Source organism: Schistocerca gregaria, chromosome 9 (genome assembly GCF_023897955.1).
Source record: "Schistocerca gregaria isolate iqSchGreg1 chromosome 9, iqSchGreg1.2, whole genome shotgun sequence".
Classification (NCBI taxonomy): Eukaryota; Metazoa; Arthropoda; class Insecta; order Orthoptera; family Acrididae; genus Schistocerca; species Schistocerca gregaria.
In genome coordinates this window covers 218,139,492-218,163,786 of record NC_064928.1, presented here as the reverse complement: position 1 = coordinate 218,163,786, position 24,295 = coordinate 218,139,492, and the positions used below count along the sequence as shown (strand labels likewise).

Below are 24,295 nucleotides of genomic sequence, written 5' to 3'. Positions count from 1 at the left end.
GAAATACCATTGGCTTCCTTCTGGGGATTCCTATTTGAATTCACAAAACATCTTCGTAATACTCAGATGTTGATCAAACTTGGAGTAACAAATCTAGCAGCACACCTTCAAATTGCTTCAATGAATACCTTTAATCCAAACATAATAATAAACATAAATTTTTAATCATCATGACTGTGTCAAGCAGCATACCATCAACATAGTATTTGAACACTACAGGGTTGTTTTTTCCATTCATCTGCATTAACTTACATTTTTCTACATTTAAAGGAGCTACCAAGATCACATCAAACACAAATTGTGTCAAAGTCATCCTACACCTCCCTACAAAATCAACCGATGGAAAGTACAGGACGGAATAACAAAAATATTAGGAAAAGAATAGATCGGTATTCACCTTACAGAGCAGTTGTTGAGTCACAGACATGTGCAATGAAAAGACAACTAAACATTTAAGCTTTTGGCTAAAAGCCTTCTTACAAAATAGAGAACATGCAGACAATCAGACAAGCACACCTCACACACATATGACCACTGTCTCCAACCACATAACTGCACCTGACTGCAGACAGCAGAAACTGACACGTTTATCTGATTTGTGTTTACAATAATTTTTATAGATCATTCCAGACAAATGTTGATTGGTTGCTACAAATAGAACACAATTACCACCATAGCCTCTCTCTGCCCATTAACGTGACATTTATCCTTGAAGCCAGTGCAATATCTGGTCATGGTGACCACTAAAACAAAAGTAACATCTGTGCGACTAATTAACTTCTTCAGCAGTCGGCTGCTTTTGTGGCAAAATGGCACATACTGTCAAACGCTCAGTTTTTCACAGAGAATTAATACAACAGTTGCACAGAGAACAGTTAGTAAATAACAGCACATGTGCAACTTGATCTGATGCCCAATGTATTGAGATTGAAATGTGAACACTGTTGCACTGTAGTGGAATTGCTCAAGGTTTATACTTACGTCTTCAAACTCTGCGCAGTCAGTGCTCACAATCATGAGATTGTCCCACACTTTCCAGTTTTCAAAATTACATTTGAGAGCTTCTTTCAGTGCCTTCCAGGCACGAGCCTTTTGACCCAGTTTTACGTAGGCCTTCGCCAGATTGTTCCAAGCCTCGAAGTTCTGGAGAGAAAAAATGTAGCATTATCTTAAGTAAGATTTCACGTGAATGGTAGAAACACTGAAACAAATATCATTTCTGGTGAACCAACACTACAACTACTGTTGCACAATTTATTGAGATTAAGGTGGTGGTGGTTAGTGTTTAACGTCCCGTCGACAACGAGGTCATTAGAGACGGAGCGCAAGCTCGGGTTAGGGAAGGATTGGGAAGGAAATCGGCTGTGCCCTTTCAAAGGAACCATCCCGGCATTTGCCTGAAACGATTTAGGGAAATCACGGAAAACCTAAATCAGGATGGCCGGAGACGGAATTGAACCGTCGTCCTCCCGAATGCGAGTCCATTGTGCTAACCACTGCGCCACCATTGAGATTAAAGTACAGATAAAAATGAAAAGGTAATTAATATGGTTATCACGTAAATCAGAATAAATTCTGCAGTGGTGAATGAAAAGTTAAAGTCTGTAGCACGAGCTTAGGACCAGGTACTGATTCCTTCACTTTGGCACTAGAAGGGGGTGGGCAGTGAGTGCGGTGGCCCAGGCACTTTTTACACCCAGGAATGATCTTCCGGTACTCATTTGATGACAGGCTGAGTGGACCTGGGACCATCCTGGAGGGGGAGGGGAGGGGAGGGAGCGGTGTGACTGTAAAGAGGAAAAATACCCATTCCTAACAGACATTGAACCCAGGCCCTCCAAGACCATAGTTTACTGCTCTACCTGCTAGACCACCGGGCCAGCAGCGATGCATTAAAATACATAAAAGAAATTTTGTATATCAGACTGCCCCTTTGCTTGGTGGAGAGGGGCAAGTCAGAGACATACAGTTGTATAAACTTTATAAAGGCAAGAAAGTGAGTTAAGTTTTCATCAGTTTATGACATGAAAGAGTGCAGTGTGACTAACACAATAATGCTCTGGATACTGTTATCTAGGAGAAACTTTTCAGGCATTTCAATACAACTTCATGTTTATTAATAAAATATAGGTGATCACAGTCCAAAAGGGAGATCATATATAATAATAATAATAATAATAATAATAATAATAATAATACCACACGGGGAGACAGATATTCATTAGTGCACAAGTTGGTAATGTTTTTTCACAAGTTTAATAAACACAACTGATACAGATAACAGAGACTTGTCATCAATAATACACACATCCAAAAAAGTTTTGCATCACCTCGGTTCCAAGAGTTACGGAACCTGTACAGAAAACTGGAACAGACTACAACATAAACATCATTTCCGCCCTTTTTATTGCTCATGAAAACCACACACTGCATGTTGTACCACCATACAGTGAGACCTTCAGAGGTAGTGGTCCAGATTGTTGTACATACCAGTACCTCTAATACCCAGTAGCAAGTCCTCTTGCATTAATGCATGCCTGTATTCATCGTGATACACTACAACAAGTTCATCAAGGAACTGTTGGTCCAGATCGTCCCATTCCTCAACGCGATTCAGCATAGATCCCTCAGAGTGGTTGATGGGTCACATCCTTAAACAGCCCTTTCCAATCTACCCCACACATGTGAGATACGGTTCATGTCTGGAGAACATGCTGGCCATTCTAGTCGAGCAATGTTATTATCCTGAATCAAGTCGTTCACAAGATGTGCACGATGGGGGTATGAATTGTTGTCCATGAAGACGAATGCCTCGCCAATATGTTGCCGATATGGTGGCACTACTGGTCAGAGGATGGCATTCACATATCGTACAGCCATTACAGTACCTTCCGTGACAACCAGCGGCGTATATCAGCCCTACATAATGCCACCGCAAAACAGCAGGGGGACCTCCACCTTGCTGCACTCGCTGGCCAGTGTGTCTAAGGCATTCAGCCTGACCGAGCTGCCTCCAAACACGTCTCCAACGATTGTCTGGTTGAAGGCATATGCGACACCCATAGTTGAAGAGAACGTGATGCCAGTTCTGAATTGTCTGTTCGGCACGTTGTTGAGCCCATCTGCAGCGCACTGCACGGTGTCATGGTTGCAAATATGGATCTTGCCGTGGATGTAGGAAGTGAAGTTGCGCATCATGCAGCCTACTGTGCACAGTTTGAGTCATGATACGACGTCTTGTGGCTGCACAAAAAGAATTATTCAACACGGTAGCGTTGCTGTCAGGGTTCCTCCGAGCCATAATCTGTAGGTAGTGGTCACCCACTGCAGTAGTAGCCCTCGGGCAGCATGAGCAAGGCATGTCATCGACAGTTCCTGTCTCTCTGTATCTCCTCTGTACCCGAACAACATGCTTTGGTTCACTCTGAGAAGCGTGGACACTTCCCTTGTTGGAAGCCCATCCCAGCACAAAGTAACAATGAGGACATGATCAAACCGCGGTATTGACCGTCTAGGCATGGTTGAACTACAGACAACACGAGCTGTGTACCTCCTTCCTGGTGGAATGACTGGAACTGATCGGCTGTCGGACCCCCTCCGTCTAATAGGCGCTGCTCATGCATGCATACATGGTTTGGGCAGGTTTAGTGACATCTCTGAATAGTCAAAGAGACTGAGTCTGTGGTCAATATTGACAGTCAATGTCCATCTCCAGGAGTTCTGGGAACCGGGGTGATGCAAAACTTTTTTTGGTGTGTGTATACTTAAAACGGTATGCCAATGCTAGAGTAACCATTCGATTCTGTGACTGCAGAAATCACATGGATTTCAGATAAGGAGCTCATTGAGCCAACTTCAGAGCACATTTTCATGCAGAAAGTTGTTTAATAGACAGCAGAAAAGATGAAAATCTGAGGGCTTAAGATCAGGTGAATAAGGTTGGTACAGAATGGCTTCCCAACTCAACTCTTGTGTAGTGTTTTTTGTCAGTCTAACAGGATGCGGATGGCATCTATTACGTACTAGCATTACTTCGCGCAGTCTTCTTGGTTCTTGTTCTTGGGCTGCATCTGCAAGACGTCTCAGATGTTGACAATAACTCTCAGCAGCAGTGATGGTCACACTTCGGCAGCAGTTCACAATACACCACACCATCACTGTTCCACCAGATTCATAGCATCATTTATGGATGCACGCAAGTCTCTGTATAGGGAGTTGCTGCTTTGTTTGGGCGCAAGCATTTCTTCATTTTCCTTATGCTAGCATAAAGGCACTATTTCTTGTCACCAGTAACAATATAGGACAAAATGATCTGTATTGTTCATGAACCAGCTGATGATGAGCAAGGAGAGATGTGCATATGGCCATCTACAGATTTTTGTAATTTTGGGTCTGAGCATGCGTTACCCATACACTTGATTTTTTATCACACCCTGAAGATCTGCCTGGATGTGGAGGGTTACTAATGTTAAAACAATCCTCCTTAAAACAAGAAAATAATTTTCTTGTTGTGCTCTGTCCAATAGCATTATCCCCACACACGGTGCAAATTTTTCTGGCTGACTCCAGGATGGGGAAGAACTCTTATTTCTGTTGCAGCCAACATGTTGGAAAAGCTCAAGAAATTAGGCTGTTTGATGAGTCTCAAGATTCACATTTTCAACAGCCACTTTAATTTTTTTCCTGGTTGGTTGGTTGGTTAGGGGGAGGGGACCAAACATCGAGGTCATCGGTCCCATCGTATTAGGGAAGGATGGGGAAGGAAGTTGGCCATGCCCTTTCAGAGGAACCATCCCAGAATTGCCTGAAGCGATTTAGGGAAATCACGCAAAACCTAAATCAGGATGGCTGGTCGTGGCTCATAACTTCAACTATGTGAGTGAAGACCAAGGTGATTGCTTTCATATACACATGTAGCTTATATAAACTGCGCAATACATGTTTCATTATAATAGCCCTAACGAACTGTATCTCACATGATAATTTCAGGACTATGTATTCTGCTTAGACTCACTCAATTTTGAAACCTGGGGTAGAATTCTGGTGAATCTGTGGAGGAAGCAAGAAATCTTTCAGACTGTAGGAAAAAAATAAGGAGACAAAAGAACATCATGCAGGTGATTACTCACAGAAAATAAATGTCTACCCCTTCCCTGGAAACAGGTATTACAAAATGTAATTACTGTAAAAGAAAAACTGAACAGTAGTGATCGTCAGATCTCACACTGTCAATCTGAGCACAGTTTCTATACAAGATAGATGGATGATGTGTATGTTCAGCAGGCAAATACAGCACTATTCCAAAAAAGGCACACTTCATCCTAGAATCAAACTGTGTAATGCTGTTACTCAGATACATACAAATAATAGCAGATAAGGTTAAATACAGATTATCAGTAAAACATTACTTGTTTAAGAACCGCTTCTGTTCTGTGACAGAGTATCCAGAAAAATAATACTGTGCCATCCTTTGATACTATAAAATATGTCCTCAGCAATACGTTATTATGTGTCATATTATTTCTAGCTGAATAATAATTGTGTTTTAGTGTAAGAAATGTTAGTAGTATTACACAGTACACCACCACATTTGCACAACTATTAAACAAACTGTTGTGACAGTGCCATGACATTTAACAGGGCCGCCACGACAGTATGTGCAAACGGCGATAGAGGCGCTCCGCAGCTCGTCTAAGCGTGGGAGTGCCAACTAGCTACGAATGGCGCCGGCCTCATGTCACGGCGCGGCAGTCGAATAACAGATACTGAGTTGTTATCATATAACCAGCTATTGTTTCTAAGTGATTGTGTTTGAACATCCACGCTATTATTGGTGATTAAAGATTATAACACTTTTTGACGACGAGGTCGGATATTTTCACTGCGTTGTGGATTTGTGTGTTCGTGATGGGGCAGACATGGAACAGCTTATGCAAGCACTCATTGAACAACAAACACAGCTGACGGCTGCTATTCAAACGTTGTCGACGTCGCTTACTCATCGTCTGTCTTCCTCTTCTCCGCCTCCATTCCCTCCTTACGACGAGGCCGCTGAAGACTGGAAGGATTATGAGAAGCGTTTGCGGCAATACTTCTTGGCTTTCGGCGTTGTCGAGGCTCCTATGTGTAAGTCATTATTTATATCTTGGATTTCCCCACGGATCTATCAGATGCTATCTCAGTTAGCCCCTCTGTGGGAACCTGCCTCTCTGTCCTTCCAAGAAATGTGTGACTTATTGTCTAACTATTACCGAAAAAACACCCACATTGTTGCCGCCCGCGTGGCACACTACCGGTGTCGTAAACAGCCCCATCAATCTTACCGGGCTTGGGCGGCGGAACTACACGGTCTGAGTAGGAAATGTCAGTTTGTCACGGACACTCATCATGAGGTTTATGCTGATTCAATGGTTAGGGATGCTATTCTACGGCTTGCTCCTGATAAAGAAGTTCGGCAACGTGCCCTACAACTGCCAAACCCGTCGTTGTCGGAAGTTCTAAGCATCGCTCAATCCTTCGAAGTGTCTCACACTGCTGGTGTGCAAACAGACGCGTGGTGTGATGTAGGCGCTGTACAGTCAACTTTCGACACGGACAATTTGGCTGTTTCACAGGAGAACGAAGATGTGGTGGCGGTTCACTCGCGTAAACAACGTCGCGTTGGGCCGCAACATTCGCAGCGACAACAGCAACCACAGAAGCAGGTTCGTTCCGCACTTCCTTCTTGTCCATGTTGTTTCGTACAGCATGACAGGACTGTGTCCAAAACATTGGGCCAAGTGTAATGCATGTAGGAAAAAAGGCCACATTGCTTCTGTGTGTCAGTCCCCTAAAGTTCCTGTCGACGAGGATGAGGCATTGGACATGGATGTTAACTGTGTGCTTTCTCAAACAAATAAGTTGTTTGTTACTGTTCGTGTTTTGGATAAAGACATTCGCATGCAAGTGGACACTGGCTTTGCAGTATTGTGCTGTGCCCCCTAGTGCGGGAAAGTACTCGGTGGGCGCTGATGTGTGGGCACGACGGTATGGATCTCGCCCTAAATGGATTCCAGGGATGGTCAAGGCCCTTTGCGGCCGCCGGCTTTGTGAAATACGCACGGACGACAGCACGGTTGTTCGCCATTATGACCAGATGCGCCCACGAGTGATGGCCACGCCGGTGCCACCGCCCCTTCCTTCGCCTCCACCAGCCCGAGAAGCCAGTCCTGTCGCTGTTGGCGATCTAGCGTACGTGTTGATGCAGCTGACGTCGCTACCGTTTCCGAGTACGCTGGAACCGGCCCCAGTCACAACGCCGCCTTCTCCGGGACCCATCTCGCTGGAGCACACCCCCAGGTCCATGTTACCTATGGATGCTGCTCCGGAGTTTTCACCCATCATCTCGTCCAGGAGGCACGTTCCACGTATGAGCTTCAGTCCCGGACATTTTTGACAATACTCTCGTGTCTCTCTGCGGGATCTTGTCGGGGCCTCACGAGAGGCCATGGATGTCTGTGTTTTCCTTTTTTTTTCTTTTTTTTCCAAGAGGGGAAAAGTGTTGTGACAGTGGCACGACATTTAACAGTGCCGCCACGACAGTACGTGCAAACGGCAATAGAGGCGCTCCGCAACTCGGCTGAGCGCGGGAGCGCCACCAAGCTACGTACGGCGCCGGCCGCATTTCACGGCACGGCAGTCGAATAAGAGATACTGAGTTATCATGTAACCAGCTATTGTTTCTAAGTGAGTGTGTTTGAATATCCACGCAATTATTGGTGATTAAAGGTTAAAACACAAACAAATGTCCACATCGAAAAAATTAAATTACTTTTCATTCCAATTATGTGTTTTGCTACCTTTCTACTTTGTAGTTAAGTCGCCCTATGAGAAAACTATGGGACAGAATGTGACTGTGGTAAGATGTGGATTCAGTGTTCAAAACCCAATGAGATTAAGCTATTACTTAACAAAACGCGCGTGTGTGTGTGTGTGTGTGTGTGTGTGTGTGTGTGTGTGTGTGTGTGTGTGTGTGTGTGAGAGAGAGAGAGAGAGAGAGAGAGAGAGAGAGAGAGAGAGAGAGAGATTGTGCACACGCTCTTGGATTTCACTGAAGCAGCTGTTGGCCTAAGAACCTGAAACAGATGCATCATGAAGCACTTACCAAAGCCCCAGGACTAAACAATTCTCACTCACTTCATTATCTAGCTACAGCACTCAACAGTACCACTTCAGTACTAAATAGAGATAAGCTTCAATTTGGGTGTCACGTGGCACTCTGGGTTTTATGTACACAGGTACACGACACAGCCATAATAACTACCTCATTATCGAGGGCACAGTAGCGGCGGTAAGCAGTAGCACACATGTCCCACTGGCTTTCCTCGAGGCAGGCAAAACCGAGCCTGGACCACAGACCTGCCTGCAAGCTGTTGATTTCGAGGGACTTTGAGAGATGTTGAATGGCCTTGTCATACTGAAACATAAAACACACAATTTCATTGCAATACCTGCAGTTGAACATCTTTTTTGTTGTAAGTAGTAGCATGCCAAGGAAGATTGGTGCAATAAAGTTAAGTACACGAGAGTGTCTGGCAATGATGCACATGTTCAACAATAAAATCTTAAGTATAAAGAGGATAATGGTGTAGATGATGCATGATGAGTATCTGTCTTGAAACTTTCTGGTATTTTAGAACTGTTTGCCGTGCCTCGATCCCAGAACCTCACCCGTCATAAGCGGCTCTTTGGCACCTGAGCGATCTCGGCACGACCCACGACCCGTCCTCGCAGCTTCAATTTGGCCGGCAGATCCCTTCTGATTCTCAAACTTCAATGGAAGCCTTCAACATATCTTTCTGAATTAGCTTTCCCGAAAGAAAGGAAGGTCCAGCAAGGTATAAAGAAAAACTTTGGAAGCTATCAAGATCTACTGGTCCAACTGAAGCTGTAAGGTTGGGTTGAGATATGTTCCCAGGTAGCATAGTCAGTGACTTGCATTAGTTAATTGTACATTTGTAGACCATAATAGTGTTCCCCTGATATGATATGGAAAAAGTCAATTTTACAATTATGGACATCTCCACAGTGGAAAATGTGAAAACAAGCTGACATTCTTAAGGTGTATTTTCTTTTTTCTCTCTCCTTGTGGGTTGTGTGTGAACAAAAACTTTCCTGGGCCAACAAAAACTTTTAAACTGTCACAAAGTTCCGAAACAATACATACATTGCTGCAGAATGCAAGTTCCATTCTAGCATAGACTACTGGAAGATGCTGTTTTATTTTACAACTAAATACCTTATAACACTACATTAGGTGAATTTGAATATCAATCGTGACAAAGTGGGTTCTGCAGTCCAAGTTTGTATTTTTTACTGTTAGACCATTAAGAAAGGTAGAAGCCATTTCCCCCTCCCAACATCAGCCTTCCCATGAAAAAATTATCCTTGAAAGAATCATTTGATCCAGAGGACCAATGATAATCAGAATGAGACTACGTTGCAGCATGCAAGCCAAAGTAAAACCATTCCAATAAGCCGGCTTGTTTTTGTTACGGTGTAGAACAATGTTAGCATATAACTAGCCTTTGTGCAAATCCTGAATTGTCAATTACACTTCCTTTAATATCTGCTACTACATGTACACTCAGTTTGCAGGTTGATGAGGCACGAGATCAGTATGTGGCACACCACCATCTGAGATTACAAACAGTGGAAGGAACAAAGCCGTACCGCGGATAAAATAATTTTGTGACTAAAAGACTGCAGCATCGAGGACAACGTTGCCAATGCACAGCCAGCCACATTTTACATGGCTCTGCTCGTAACTGCAAACAGGTAAAACAGCATGTGGCACTCGAGAAAGAGCTACAATAGGCCACCCCTACCACTCGGTGCAAAATGTCATTCACAATGTTTTTCAATCCAAGTATATCTACCTACCATGTAGTTGGGGTGTTTAGCACTCAACTGGCACAGTGTTTTCACTATTTTTGCATGTTCCATATATCATGTTCACAATAACTCATCATGATGTGGACTTTGTCAGTAGGCTTATGAATAAGATAAAATGCAGGAAGACCTGGGTTCGATACCCGATACCACTTTGTCTGTCTGAGGTAGGGAGGTCTGGAATGGGGTCCACTCAACCTAGTGAGACCAAACGAAAAGCTGATAATTAATTGAAACCCTCAGCTGCCGACAGGTGTTGTTCATGTACCTCAATGGGGACAGATGAAAACGTGGCCCCCTACCAGTTGCACTATTCATCTGTGTCCTCCGTGGCTCAGATGGATAGAGCGTCTGTCATGTAAGCAGGAGATCCCGGGTTCGAGTCCCAGTCGGGGCACACATTTTCAGCTGTCCTCATTGAGGTAAATCAACAACACCTGTCGGCAGCTGAGGGTTTCGATTAATTACCATTTATTCTAGAGAAGCTGCACGGTCGTCAATAGTATCTGTTCTTTCGGGAACAGTTACTATCTTCATACATAAACGAAAAGCTGCTTGAATAAAAATGCTGGAGCAGTTTTGGATTCATCTAGTGGCAATACCAGCAGGAAACACTAAAGGTGAATGAGAGTTGTAGCTTATTGCACCCCAGACCATAAGACTTGGAGAGGGCCACTGTGTCTTGGATGAATGTGCTCTACGAGACAATATTCACTAGCATACATCATATGTGCAAACAACCATCACTCATGTGCAGGCAGAATCTGCTTCCATCGCTGAACACCACAGCATTTTCAGACTCGCAAAGTTGGCTGTAGGAGACATGAGAGTGTCCCAGTAGCATGGTGGCCTGCTTGCTTCATTCATCTGGACCACACTGACCCTTATTGCTGTTAGTACTCCCTGTTAAGAGGACACACAGGTGGTGCACAGCTAACTATGCCACTACACTGTCTGTTGGTGGATGACATTATAATCATTACCAGTCCACTTACTACTTCCCAGGTGGATATGTCACCATTGGATCAAAATCGGTGTACTATTCCCCCACCCCCTCCAGCAGTTTATTTTTATGGTTGTACATTTCACTTCTTCCTGTGCAAGACTGAGCAGTATATATACATCTAATTGCGTACTATTTTTGTTCCTAGTGTCATATTCATGAACACTACCATTACTTTGAATAGTGCCAGAGTCTTCTCTAAAATCATATAATGGTAAGTCCACATTGGAATATCAATAGTTATGAAAAGATAGATGGTAACTAATCATAAAGACACACTGAGTTGCACACAGGCACAACAAAAAGACTGTTACACAATGAGCTTTTGGCCAAAGCCTTCTTCATAAAAGAAAGGAAAACACACACACACACACACACACACACACACACACACACACACACACACACACGAGACTGCTATCTGCCCAGACGCAACTGCTATGTTGAACAAAAGCAGCAATTTGGAAAGAGACATGAAACAGGGAGGGATAGCTGGTTGCGAGTGGAGGGAAAGAAGACTGCTGCCTGGCAGAGCATGCAGGGACTATACCCGGATCAGAATAACAAAATGATTGACGTTTAGGTGATCACAGAGCTGTTACCACAGACCGGCCAATTGTTGTCACAGGGCTTTTACCACAGCAACAGCCAATCGTTGTCAAATCTCTCTGTTACTGCAGGTAGCGGCTACAGCTAGCCCCAGACGACGCCTGTGGCCGCTAACGTAAACAGTTGCGGTCTGTATTGTTATCTATTTTGTTTCTCTGTGGCAAGTTTATTTTGTGCAACAGAATGTCTGAAGCCTGTATTGGAAGTGTGCAAAAAAATGTGGAAGCCAAATGGAAAGTTCAGCGATCTGTTCAGTTTTGCATGGACATAAACTGAGTTTGTGTGCTCGGTGCACGAATATTTGGAGGAGGAGACACAAAATGGTGCAACTCTACTGCCTATAATGATGGTAGCCAAAAGAACTGCAGTTGCTTTGAAGATTCATTATATATTGTCATTAAAATTTGTAAGAAGAAATACTGTGCAGAATGGGAAGAATACAGTTCACCCAAACTGCGAACACCTGGTAAAAATACGACAATCACGATTAACAAACTTGGACTCTTATCGACAAGATGGTCTTCGTCACAATAAGACGCTGTTCGTCACCACATATATGGATATTACGAGACAAAAGAACATCCGACAACAAAAAAGCTGTTCGTTACTTTTTCTGAGGCAAAGTTATTCAGTGTCAGCAGAACAACTTTCTTAATGGTTGTCAGGGCCCTCGGTTTTCGGTACAAAAACTTTAATGGACGCAAAATTATAATGGAGAGAGAGGTGAAAGCACAGCATGTCATTGCCGATTTTTAATAAATGTTGAAGTGCCATTTGAAAACATTTTGTGGTTTGTCAAAACATGGATTCATGCCAGCCATTCTGCCAGAAAGATTGGACAGACGACAGCAAATGTGGAAGTTCTGCTGTTCTGGTGAGAAAGGGCCCAACTGTCTCCTTGTTTACAAATTGAGGAAAACATGACTACCACAAGGAGATGAATCACAATAGTTTTCTTAAATGGTTCAAGGGGCACCTACTGCAAAAATTAAACTGGCCATCTGTCATTGTGATGGACAATGCCCAATACCATTTAATTATTAAAAATAAAGCTCCAACGATGACAACGGATGAGATTGACATTGTTGAATGGTTGAAACTGCACAACATTAAAATTCAGTACAATTTATGTAAGGTGGAACTTATAGACATAGCATGTACGTTTTGGATGAGGTAGCTAATGAATGTGGCCACGGGGTTCTTAGGCTTCCACCATACCACTGCCATTTCAACAACATTGAAATGATTTGGGAGCAGATTAAACATTGCATGGCAACAAATAACAAAAGCTACACAGTAGCAGATATTCAAAGATTGTTAGTGAAAGCAGTGGCAGAAATAATGCCAGGGAAGTGAAATAATGTTGTATGCCACACAGAAATGGTTATTATGGAAGCAAGGAAGAGCAAAGTTAGCTTAGAACATAATGCTGAAAATACAATTATATCGTAAGGTGATTCCAGAGACTTGTCCATGGACCAGAACTCAGATAACGATAGTGTCAAGGAAGAAAGTGATCTGAACTAAATGGCACATAGCCTTTATCTTGATTCGTCTTTATTTGTGTGCTGTGTCATATTTTTGACTGAACTCTGTTTACTGCATCTGTATAATAAATCTCACTTCATTATTAAGGAATACTCCTCTGCACAGATATGCCACTCTGCATGCATACTACAGTAACTGGCAAGTACTCAAGCTATTTATATAATTTTAATGTTGTTAATGTATTTACATGAACGATTCAGATCCATTTTAACACCCCTTTTGTATCGAATCTGACACCTGAAAATGATTAATTCTGATTACTGTAAAAGACAGTGCACTTCCTGTTGATTCTGTTGTGATAACATATAATTGGAATGCAGTATTATTTTATACACAAAAGTGTGTTTGTTAAGCCACAAGGATATTATGATCCTGTAAAACAAACTCAATAATGCGTATTAAAAGGCGGCATGAGAAGGCAGTATGGAACCTTACACCTGTTGCTGCTATATCCATACTGCGCGCGTACATGTCGGTGATCCGACAACATCGCCAAACTCCAGGTTCAACTGCGATTTCACTGTCAATCACTTTATTACTTTGATCCGGGTACAGAAGGCAGCAGGGCAAGGATGCAAGTTGGAGCATTGGGAGGGGGAGGGGGAAGGAGAGAGGGAGGTGGGGAGGGAGGATGGTGGAGTGGAAGGGAGGGGGAGTGGGAGGGAGGTGGAGCGGGAGGAGGGAGGGGTACAGAGGAGGAAGGGATACAAAAAGAAGAGGAGCAGAGAGGAGAAAAGGCTTATGGATGTGTTTTCAGGGAGCAGCATACAATGAGAGTCAGGGGATGTGAACTGGGAGGAGGTGATACGAAAGATGGGGCAAATACTGTTGGACTCTTGGCCACAGTTTGACAGTGGCCATTTACACTAATAGACAGTTGATTGGTAATCATACCAATATGAAAAGCTGTGCAACGACTGGAGCAGAGTTGGTATATGACATGGCTGCTTTCACACACGGTCCCACTTTTGATGGGGGTACGATAAGTTGCGGGCTAAGGTGCTCTAAAATAAATGTTCCCTTACAGTATTGCCACACTGATCTGTATCAGCTGGAAAGACGAAGGCGATAAATAGTTTTTGGTGAAAGGCCATGCCCTACCTGCTTGCGGTTGAAGTAGAACAGCCCCCAGTGGCGCTGGGCACGCGCGCTGCGCCGTCCCGACAGCTCCCACGCCCTCTCGTAGTACACCGGGTCGTCTGTCGAGTCCCCGAGCAGGCACCACAGCTTCACCGTCTCCTTCTTCTGCAGCTCGTGCCTCACTATCTCGGCAGCCTGTAAAATGGAAGTCCCCGAATGTAGCGTCAGAGGCAAAGACCGATTGCTATTACAAAATGTCCAGTAACAAAGTAAAAACACCACTCGGCAATAAAAGTGCGACACCAGGAGGATTAGCAGACAACAGAATTTTACTTATTGAGTGTATATAGAGTACAATTGGGTTTACAGGGTGCAAAATTTAGTACAAAGAGCTGCCACCTCTTGCACGAATAGCAATTCTGAATTCAAATTGGCGTCGAGTCGAACTGAGATCAGATGAGAGACACTAATACATCATTCCAGGAGTTCTAAGTGAATGGCAAGTGGCAGCTTGCCAGTCTCTCAGTAACCCGTGCCTAGACGTCAGTAAGCATCAATATGTCAAGATGTGAGATACATATGTACTGAGGAATGATGTACATTTGTACTCTGTTCAGCTTTCGTCATTGCATTACCACAGTGCCCTGTGGGGCTGGTAGTCAAGAATTCCCACCCGTCTCATTGCTTTCTTTCCTCATTCTCTCTGTTTCATATAGAAAGTGCCATTAACATGTTGAAAAACTGAAAAGCGACGATTGTCAGAAACAAAGATACAGCTGACAAAAAATTCAAAACAAGTTTTGATGAAATTAAAAGCAAAAGTGTGAACACTAAGAGAACAAAAGGCCGATGAAACGACAGATGAAGAAATAGGATCAATATGTAAGACGTCTGACAGAGCTTCGAAATATTTGTGATCAAACGAGGCAAAAAAATAGATAACAATCTTTTGGAATTTCTGAATTAATCAGTTGGAAATGGCAACCAAATAATTTTTCTAGTAAATGTGTACAATCTAATGTACACTTACGTTAACTGCTTGACATCTGAATTCCTGTCAAGAATAAATACCGAGGGATGGAAGAGAACATTAGACATGCCAACTTTCAAAAGTGAAAAATCAGGAGTATTTTAGCGGTGTACTATTGTAATTATAACACATCCCTGATGACTAAAGTTGCAATAATTCAATACCTGTAACAACTCAGTTTATTATTTACATGTAAATACTAAATAATGGACATAGCTGAGCATTCGGACTGTATAATTTATCATTCAACATGCTGAACAACGTGAATGATGAGCTCTGCAGGTTTCTTTGGATTCACAAATTCAAGTGAAGCACTCTCGAGACAATTATAGTTCGAAATTACGATCCGAGGAAACAAATTAACGTATAGTAGATTTCTGTTTTGACATTAGCACAGTTTTTGCATGAATAAATCACTGTTAAATTATCACACATTTTCATTTCATAATGCAACCCATATTTGCATGGCATCTTCTGTAAGACATCTTTCCCAAATTTAAATCAATTTTATACAATTTGTACATGTTAGGTTTAGCAAATAATCTGAATAGTTTATCAGTCTGAATTTGTCTGATTAGGGTAGTTACTTATTCAGCACACCCGTAGCTGACTTAGCCTTCTTCAAAAACTCTGAACTAAATTACTAATCAAGGCATTTGCCTTCTTGAATTGATTTTAAAATTAAAAATTTCTCCAAGGATGTTTCTGAAAGCATGGACCTGAACTGAGTTTTGGTCTTTGTAACTGTGCTAAAAATTCTCTCACATTCTGCATTACTATGTGGAATTGACAAAATAGCCAGCATCACCTTTACAAGTTTACATAATGAAGAACCCCATCAGCCGATTTCATCTCACCTACCAACACCCACTGAACATCAATTCTCTCCGCTGCCACGTTGGTTTCTTCCAGCTGAAAGTTACAGAACTGAGTGTGGAGAATATCAACTTCTGTATCTAAGTGTTCACTTTCGCTAGTCAGAATATTAGGAAATCTATTTATGAAAAATCTAAGGCTGGAAAATGGTGCTTTGCCAATTGTAGAAATATTTGCAACTTCTGCATGCATCAAAACTTCATCTTTGAGTGGAAATTTGTGTATCATGTAATCACATGATAAGTAACATTTTCTTACAGACTTTTCCTCAGGCTTCAAAGTGGTCACCAAATCAAATGTAGAATACCCTATCATCAAACCACAATCATCCTTTTGATTTGCTGGGGTGTGATAATCTTCATCAATAAGAGAGCTGAAGGTTTTAATAATGAGTGGTCTCACAAATCTTGCCATCACATTCTTCAATAGTTCCTCCAAAATTGACTTCAATAAGTGGATATGTGGGGCACTTGACTGAAGAACCACATTTGGGCTCTCAAAGATAGGCATAAAGCTTGAAAGGAAAAGGCATAAAGATGTAAGTAAATTTGATGACATAAACATGAACAGTCATTCCTCTCATGATAAAGCTTAGTCCACAGTGTCAACGGTTTTCTGTAAAACTGATAATTGGGTTATTATTTTAAGTGAGGAGTGTGGTGAAATCTTCTCACAGTGCTTGGACTTGTGATATGAAGTAGACACATCAACATTTTGAGTGTGTTTTGGAATTTTATAATTCTTCAAAATTTCCACTTCAAAACCCTTACTTACAATTTCACTCTTGAACAAACTAACCGAAGAGTCCCACTGCTCCAAAATCCTATATAAACATCTTTTCAATGATAACCATCATGTAGGCACAAGTTTCAGAATTTTCCTCATTTCTGTGTCATGTAAAGTTTGAAACTTTACAAATTTTTATTTCCTCTTTGCACTCCTTTCCAAATAATAAAACATGTCAATAATATTTTTGTCACCGTTTCAAGGCAAACATGCCGCCCCCTTCTCAGCAGCAAGATTAATTAGATGACAAGAACAGCCTACAGCAATTAAGTTAGCAATTTCTTGCTTCAAACATCCTGCCACACCCTTTTTAGCCCTACCATTACAGGAGCATTATCAGCACCAAAAGCCAGACAGTTTTTTGATGGAATACAGAATTCCCATAAAGCTGAAAGTAGAAGATCAGCAATATTAGCTCCAGTGGCATCCCCTTTTAAATTAGGCAAAGAGAGTAGACAATTTGGAATTTCATGAAGGTGCAGGATTTTCAAATAATAACGAAAGTATAGTCTCCGGGCGGGGACTACTCAAAAAGATGCAGTTATCAGGAGAAAGAAAACTGGTGTTCTACGGATCAGAGCGTGGAATGTCAGATCCCTTAATCGGGCAGGTAGGTTAGAAAATTTAAAAAGGGAAATGGATAGGTTAAAGTTAGAAATAGTGGGAATTAGTGAAGTTCGGTGGCAGGAGGAACAACACTTCCTATCAGGTGACTACAGGGTTATAAACACAAAATCAAATAGAGGTAATGCAGGAGTAGGTTTAAAAATGAATAGGAAAATAGGAATGCGGGTAAGCTACTACAAACAGCATAGTGAACGCATTATTGTGGCCAAGATAGATACGATGCCCACACCTACTACAGTAGTACAAGTTTATATGCCAACTAGCTCTGCAGATGACGAAGAAATTGAAGAAATGTATGATGAAATAAAAGAAATTATTCAGATAGTGAAGGGAGACGAAAATTTGATAGTCATGGGTGACTGGAATTCGAGTGTAGAAAAAGGGAGAGAAGGAAACGTAGTAGGTGAATATGGATTGGGGCTAAGAAATGAAAGAGGAAGCCGTCTGGTAGAATTTTGCTCAGAGCCCAACTTAATCATAGCTAACACTTGGTTTCAGAATCATGAAAGGAGGTTGTATACATGGAAGAACCCTGGAGGTACTAAAAGGTATCAGATAGATTACATAATGGCAAGACAGAGATTGAGGAAGCAGGTTTTAAGTTGTAAGACATTTCCAGGGGCAGATGTGGACTCTGACCACAATCTATTGGTTATGAACTGTAGATTAAAACTGAAGAAACTGCAAAAGGTGGGAATTTAAGGAGATGGGACCTGGATAAACTGAAAGAACCAGAGGTTGTACAGAGTTTCAGGGAGAGAATAAGGAAACAACTGACAGAAATGGGGGAAATAAATACAGTAGAAGAAGAATGGGTAGCTTTGAGGGATGAAGTAGGGAAGGCAGCAGAGGATCAAGTAGGTAAAAAGACGAGGGCTAGTAGAAATCCTTGGGTAACAGAAGAAATATTGAATTTAATTGAGGAAAGGAGAAAATATAAAAATCCAATAATTGAAGCAGGCAAAATGGAATACAAAGTCTCAAAAATGAGATCGATAGGAAGTGCAAAATGGCTAAGCAGGGATGGCTAGAGAACAAATGTAAGGATGTAGAGGCTTATCTCACTAAGGGTAAGATAGATACTGCCTACAGGAAAATTAAAGAGACCTTTGGAGATAAGAGAACCACTTGTATGAACATCAAGAGCTCAGATGGAAACCCAGTTCTAAGCAAAGACGGGAAAGCAGAAAGGTGGAAGGAGTATATAGAGGGTCTATACAAGGGCGATGTACTTCACGACAATATTATGGAAATGGAAGAGGATTTAGATGAAGATGAAATGGGAGATACGATACTGCGTGAAGAGTTTGACAGAGCACTGAAAGACCTGAGTTGAAACAAGGCCCCTGGAGTAGACAACATTCCACTGGAACTACTGACGGCCTTGGGAGAGCCAATCCTGACAAAACTCTACCATCTGGTGAGCAAGGTGTATGAAACAGGCAAAACACCCTCAGACTCCAAGAAGAATATAATAATTCCAATCCCAAAGAAAGCAGGTGTTGACAGATGTGAAAATTACCGAACAATCAGTTTAATAAGCCACAGCTGCAAAATACTAACACGAATTCTTTTTACAGACGAATGGAGAAAAACTAGTAGAAGCCGACCTAGCGGAAGATCAGTTTGGATTCCGTAGAAATGTTGGAACACGTGAGGCAAGACTGACCCTACGACTTATCTTAGAAGCTAGATTAAGGAAGGGCAAACCTACGTTTCTAGCATTTGTAGACTTATAGAAAGCTTTTGACAATGTTGACTGGAATACTCTTTTTCAAATTCTGAAGGTGGCAGGGGTAAAATATAGGGAGCAAAAGGCTATTTACAATTTGGACAGAAACCAGATGGCAGTTATAAGAGTCAAGGGACATGAAAGGGAAGCAGTGGTTGGGAAGGGAGTAAGACAGGGTTGCAGCCTCTCCCCGATGTTATTCAATCTGTATATTGACCAAGCAGTAAAGGAAACAAAAGAAAAATTTGGAGTAGGTATTAAAATCCATGGAGAAGAAATAAAAACTTTGAGGTTCGCCGATGACATTGTAATTCTGTCAGAGACAGCAAAGGACTTGGAAGAGCAGTTGAATGGAATGGACAGTGTCTCGAGAGGAGGATATAAGATGAACATCAGCAAAAGCAAAACGAGGATAATGGAATGTAGTCGAATTAAGTCGGGTGATGCCGAGGGAATTAGATTAGGAAATGAGACACTTAAAGTAGTAATGGAGTTTTGCTATTTGGAGAGCAAAATAACTGATGATGGTCGAAGTAGAGAGGATATAAAATGTAGACTGGCAATAGCAAGGAAAACATTTCTGAAGAAGAGAAATTTGTTAACATCGAGTATAAATTTAAGTGTCAGGAAGTCATTTCTGAAAGTATTTGTATGGAGTGTAGCCATGTATGGAAGTGAAACATGGACGATAAATAGTTTGGACAAGAAGAGAATAGAAGCTTTCGAAATGTGGTGATACAGAAGAATGCTGAAGATTAGATGGGTAGATCGCATTACTAATGAGGAAGTATTGAATAGGATTGGGGAGAAGAGAAGTTTGTGGCAAAACTTGACCAGAAGAAGGGATCGGTCGGTAGGACATGTTCTGAAGCATCAAGGGAACACCAATTTAGTATTGGAGGGCAGCGTGGAGGGTAAAAATCGTAGAGGGAGACCAAGAGATGAATACACTAAGCAGATTCAGAAGGATGTAGGTTGCAGTAGGTACTGGGAGATGAAGAAGCTTGCACAGGATAGTGTAGCATCGAGAGCTGCATCAAACCAGTCTCAGGACTGAAGACAACAACAACAGCAACGAAAGTATTTAAACAGCTCTGAAAATCAGGAGATTGGTCTTCACGGTCGGGAGGAAGAAGGAAAAATCGGGAGGCTCCCGCTTAAATCGGGAGAGTTGGCACGTGTGGAAAATTGAGGACCTGTCACATGACAATTAGTTTAGCTTCTAAAAAGGTAATGACACTAGAGAGACAGTTCTCACATTGTCACTGATAATGAACGCAAGACTTAAGAAAAACCAACACATTTGCATAGGATCTCTCAGTCCAGAAAAAACCAATGGGTATGAACTACAAGGAAAAACGGGTACTATACAACATGTACAATAACCAAAAGGAAACAATACAAATTGAAGCCAAAGAACAAAGTGATCGTATTAAAAGGGGTGTAAGTCAGGGATGCAGATATTCTGCTCGATTGTTCGAACTGTACATGGAAGAAGCAATGTTCAGGAGTGGAGTTAAAAGTTATAACAATGATAAGGGTCGCTGATGACATCATTATCCTTGGCGACAGTGAGAACGGGTTACAGAGCCTGTTGAATGGGATGGACTGTCTCACGAGTATAGAATTTGGTTCGAGAATAAACCAAAGATAGACAATAGTAATGAGAAGTAGCAGAAACAATTCCTTACATTAAAACTGAGGACCACGTAGCAGAAGTGAAGGAATTCTGCTAGCTAGGAAGCAAAATAAAGTATGCTGGATAAAGCAAGAAGATACAAGAGTGACTAGTACAAGTAAAGAAATATACATTTGGTGCACAACATTGCACGGAAGCGAACTGAGGACTGAGAATTTGAAAAGACGGGATGAGAAATGAGTAATTAGCGATGTTGTAGAAAAGAAAAGTGTTTAAAAAAATGGAGCAGATGGAAAGTTAATTTGTCCACTGGAGAATCAGTGAGGAAAGAAATATGTGGAAAACAGTGGCTAGCCAGTGTGTGTGTGTGTGTGTGTGTGTGTGTGTGTGTGTGTGTGTGTGTGTGTGTGAGGGGGATTACAGGACATACGTAACAACATCGAGGGATAACTTGCACAGTGCATTAGAAGAAGCTGTAGGGGGCGAAAACTGTAGAGGCTTGAATACCTCCAACATGTAAATGTGGTCATTGTGTGTAAGTGTTGATAAGAGGCGAAGAGGTTGGCAAAGGAGAGGAAGTTGTGGCACATTGTATCCGAATAGCCAGAAAACTGGGGACATGGAGGAGGAGGGGATGTTTCTTGTCCTCGGGGGACCTCTTGTTTGGCTTTAAACAAGACCCTCATTTACCATGACTACGTGGCAATCTGCATCACGAAAAATCTGGATATACTCTACCGAAAGCAAAAACTCTTCATATGTACTACAATATACAAACCTTTTATTTTGGCACTAACAAGAAATACTTTTTTGTCGCTTAAACTCCATAGGTACTTTTGTCTATACTTGCATTTAAGTGCTCAACTCGAGTTCAATTTACTTTGTTTTAGTCACGTGAGACAATGGAGAACAGCACAATGGTGTAGACAGTTTGGCTGGATTTGTCACTGGCTGATGTTATAGGTAAACCATTAGTTTTTCCAGCTGTGGCACTGCCTCCACATGAAGCATTAATTCTTCCCCTGAAACACCACTTTCATTGCTCACTTCACCATTATGGTCATTATATGCAGCACAAAAGGCAACAATATCATATTGATGTTGGTCATCATGCCATAACAAGTATCACTTCATTCTGTAAGCAGATATCTCAGGATGTATACACGGACAAGGAAAAAAAATTCTCGATTTTTCCCACTTAAAAATACTTTCTCCCGAGTGAAACACACTTTTACCACGTTAAGTGACAGCATATTTTTCCCTCAGAACTGTAAAACTTATCAATCCTTGGAATGGTTATGGTTTTATACACGGGCATACAATTTCCCTGCACTTTATAAAACGAAATTCAGGGAAAAAGAAAACACATTTTGTGAAGATCTTTCATATGCATCAACATGTACGCTGCATATTTCCAAATTACAGAAGTATAAATTGAAACAATGGATAATCCAAACTGGAATGTAATAATACGAGAGAAGGAAAGTTGCTACTCACCGTATAGCGGAGATGCTGAGCCACGATAGGCACAATAAAAAGATTCACACAATCATAGCTTTCGGCCATTAAGGCCTTTGTCAGCAGTACACACACACACACACACACATTTGCCGTCTCAGAGAGCTAAACTGGAAAGATAGTGTAGTTTCAGCTCTCTGAGACTGCAGGTGTGTGTGTGTGTGTGTGTGTGTGTGTGTGTGTGTGTGTGTGTGTGTGTGTGTGTGTGTGTGTACTGCTGACAAAGGCCTTAATGGCCGAAAGCTATGATTATGTGAATCTTTTTAATTGTGCCTATCGCGGCTCAGCATCAGAAGTATAAATTTGAATTCCACCAAATGCCACATGTTAGTTTCTGAAGTTTTGAAATTGAGATTGCGATGCACTTTTGTAAGCCAGTCATAGCTCATGTCACGTGATCTCTCCAGCTGATGACAGTGGATATTCAGAACATAGGACACGTGATGTAGTCGGCCAACATAAACATCATTGTTAAGTAACGTGCACACACAAACAGTGAAGTTAATGGTTTAAATTAATATACATAGTGTTGCTACAGGAAAAGTAACACTTTCACATATAATATTAGTCTCGAAGGTCAATATGCACCAAGAGAAGCTTTCACATACACTGTTGATCTTTTCTGCACGTATTACACTTTAAGATATAGCACTCAAATGTGCCAGTAAAATCTTTAATAATCACATAAATGTCTGATGATCTCGGCACGAAATTCTTCCAAATGCCTCATCTTCAAAGAGTTGATTTTTAAATGAGAGTCAAACACTCTGTGATTTAAGAAATTCATCATACATTCTCACACATAGTTGAAATTGAGTAAAAGGAAATTTACTTTGAAAGGAACACTTTTCAAACCACCATTCGCAATATTTTCGTGCGACCTGTTAGAAATAGGTTCATTTCAGCAGTCGCCAGAGAGAGCCAGACGATGGGCACTACCACATTTTCACAGCTACGATGACATAGGAGGCCTGTATGTTCGTACATGTAAAACATTAAAAGATCTTACATTACATCATAAAAGGAACAAGACATCATCCAATTTTTCATGGATCATACCTGAATGTGCACATTTGTATGTACAGATTCCCAACAAAGTAGGCCTCAACTTGATATTAAGCTTTTCAGTGTGGTTTTTGGGATGTAAATTTTCTTTGAGTACCAGTACTGTATTATCTCATGTTTGGTTCTTTATTATGGCATAATGTCATATGTGCCCACTCAAGCGTATGAGATTGGACATCAAATTTTTTTAAAAAATCAAATTTTCAGAAATTTTCAAAAACTCAAATTTTCATTTTTTAGCATTTATCCTTCTGAAGAGTCTGATAGATATAACACATGTTTTCGAAGAAATGTTACTGGGTCTTAAGTGTGCCAAAGTGCAGTGCCACACCTCTTCACACAGCATTCTGCTATCGCATGTTCTTGTATTTAGCTCTGTGGAATTGAAATGTGTATATTTTGTAACAGAAGCCGTCAAACTACATTAAAGACAGGGGAAATTAAAAATGTGCTGTGGTGTCTCTCCTGCTTCCAGTCAGCCGGTTTGACATCGTCTGTTTTAAAGAAGGCAAGCTCGTAATTAATGCTTAGCAGGATTATTTGTAATCGGGAGAACAAGAACTCTTCAGAAAATTTGTACCCTTTATTGCCTATTAGCCAATAACGTAACACACACCAAATAAACAAGACTGTTTTTGGCACAAATGGTCATTTTTATAACATGATAGAATATAATTAATGAAGTACCAATATCAAATGCTTATTAGGTTTAGTACAAGCAAACAGTTTCACTTTTCATTCATATGCTCCAGTTTCTCAAGCATGAGATTGAAAGGTAGTAGTAAATTTTTTTTTTTTATATAAATTAGGAATTGTCACATTCTTCCATAATTTGTACAATGTCCCTGCTTC

The 24,295-nt window shown here is 41.4% G+C and overlaps 1 protein-coding gene across 1 annotated transcript in view; it reads right to left on the bottom strand.

The window, feature by feature from the left end:
• Positions 1-24,295, bottom strand: part of LOC126292002 (tetratricopeptide repeat protein 27-like) — a 132,700-nt gene that overhangs the window by 34,605 nt on the left and 73,800 nt on the right. Inside the window, exons 10-12 of the mRNA XM_049985786.1 lie at positions 14,192-14,365; positions 8,303-8,455; positions 982-1,143 (exon numbers count right to left, since the gene is read on the bottom strand). Of these exons, the coding sequence (XP_049841743.1) occupies positions 982-1,143; positions 8,303-8,455; positions 14,192-14,365 (489 nt within the window). The remainder of the gene's footprint in view (positions 1-981; positions 1,144-8,302; positions 8,456-14,191; positions 14,366-24,295) is intronic.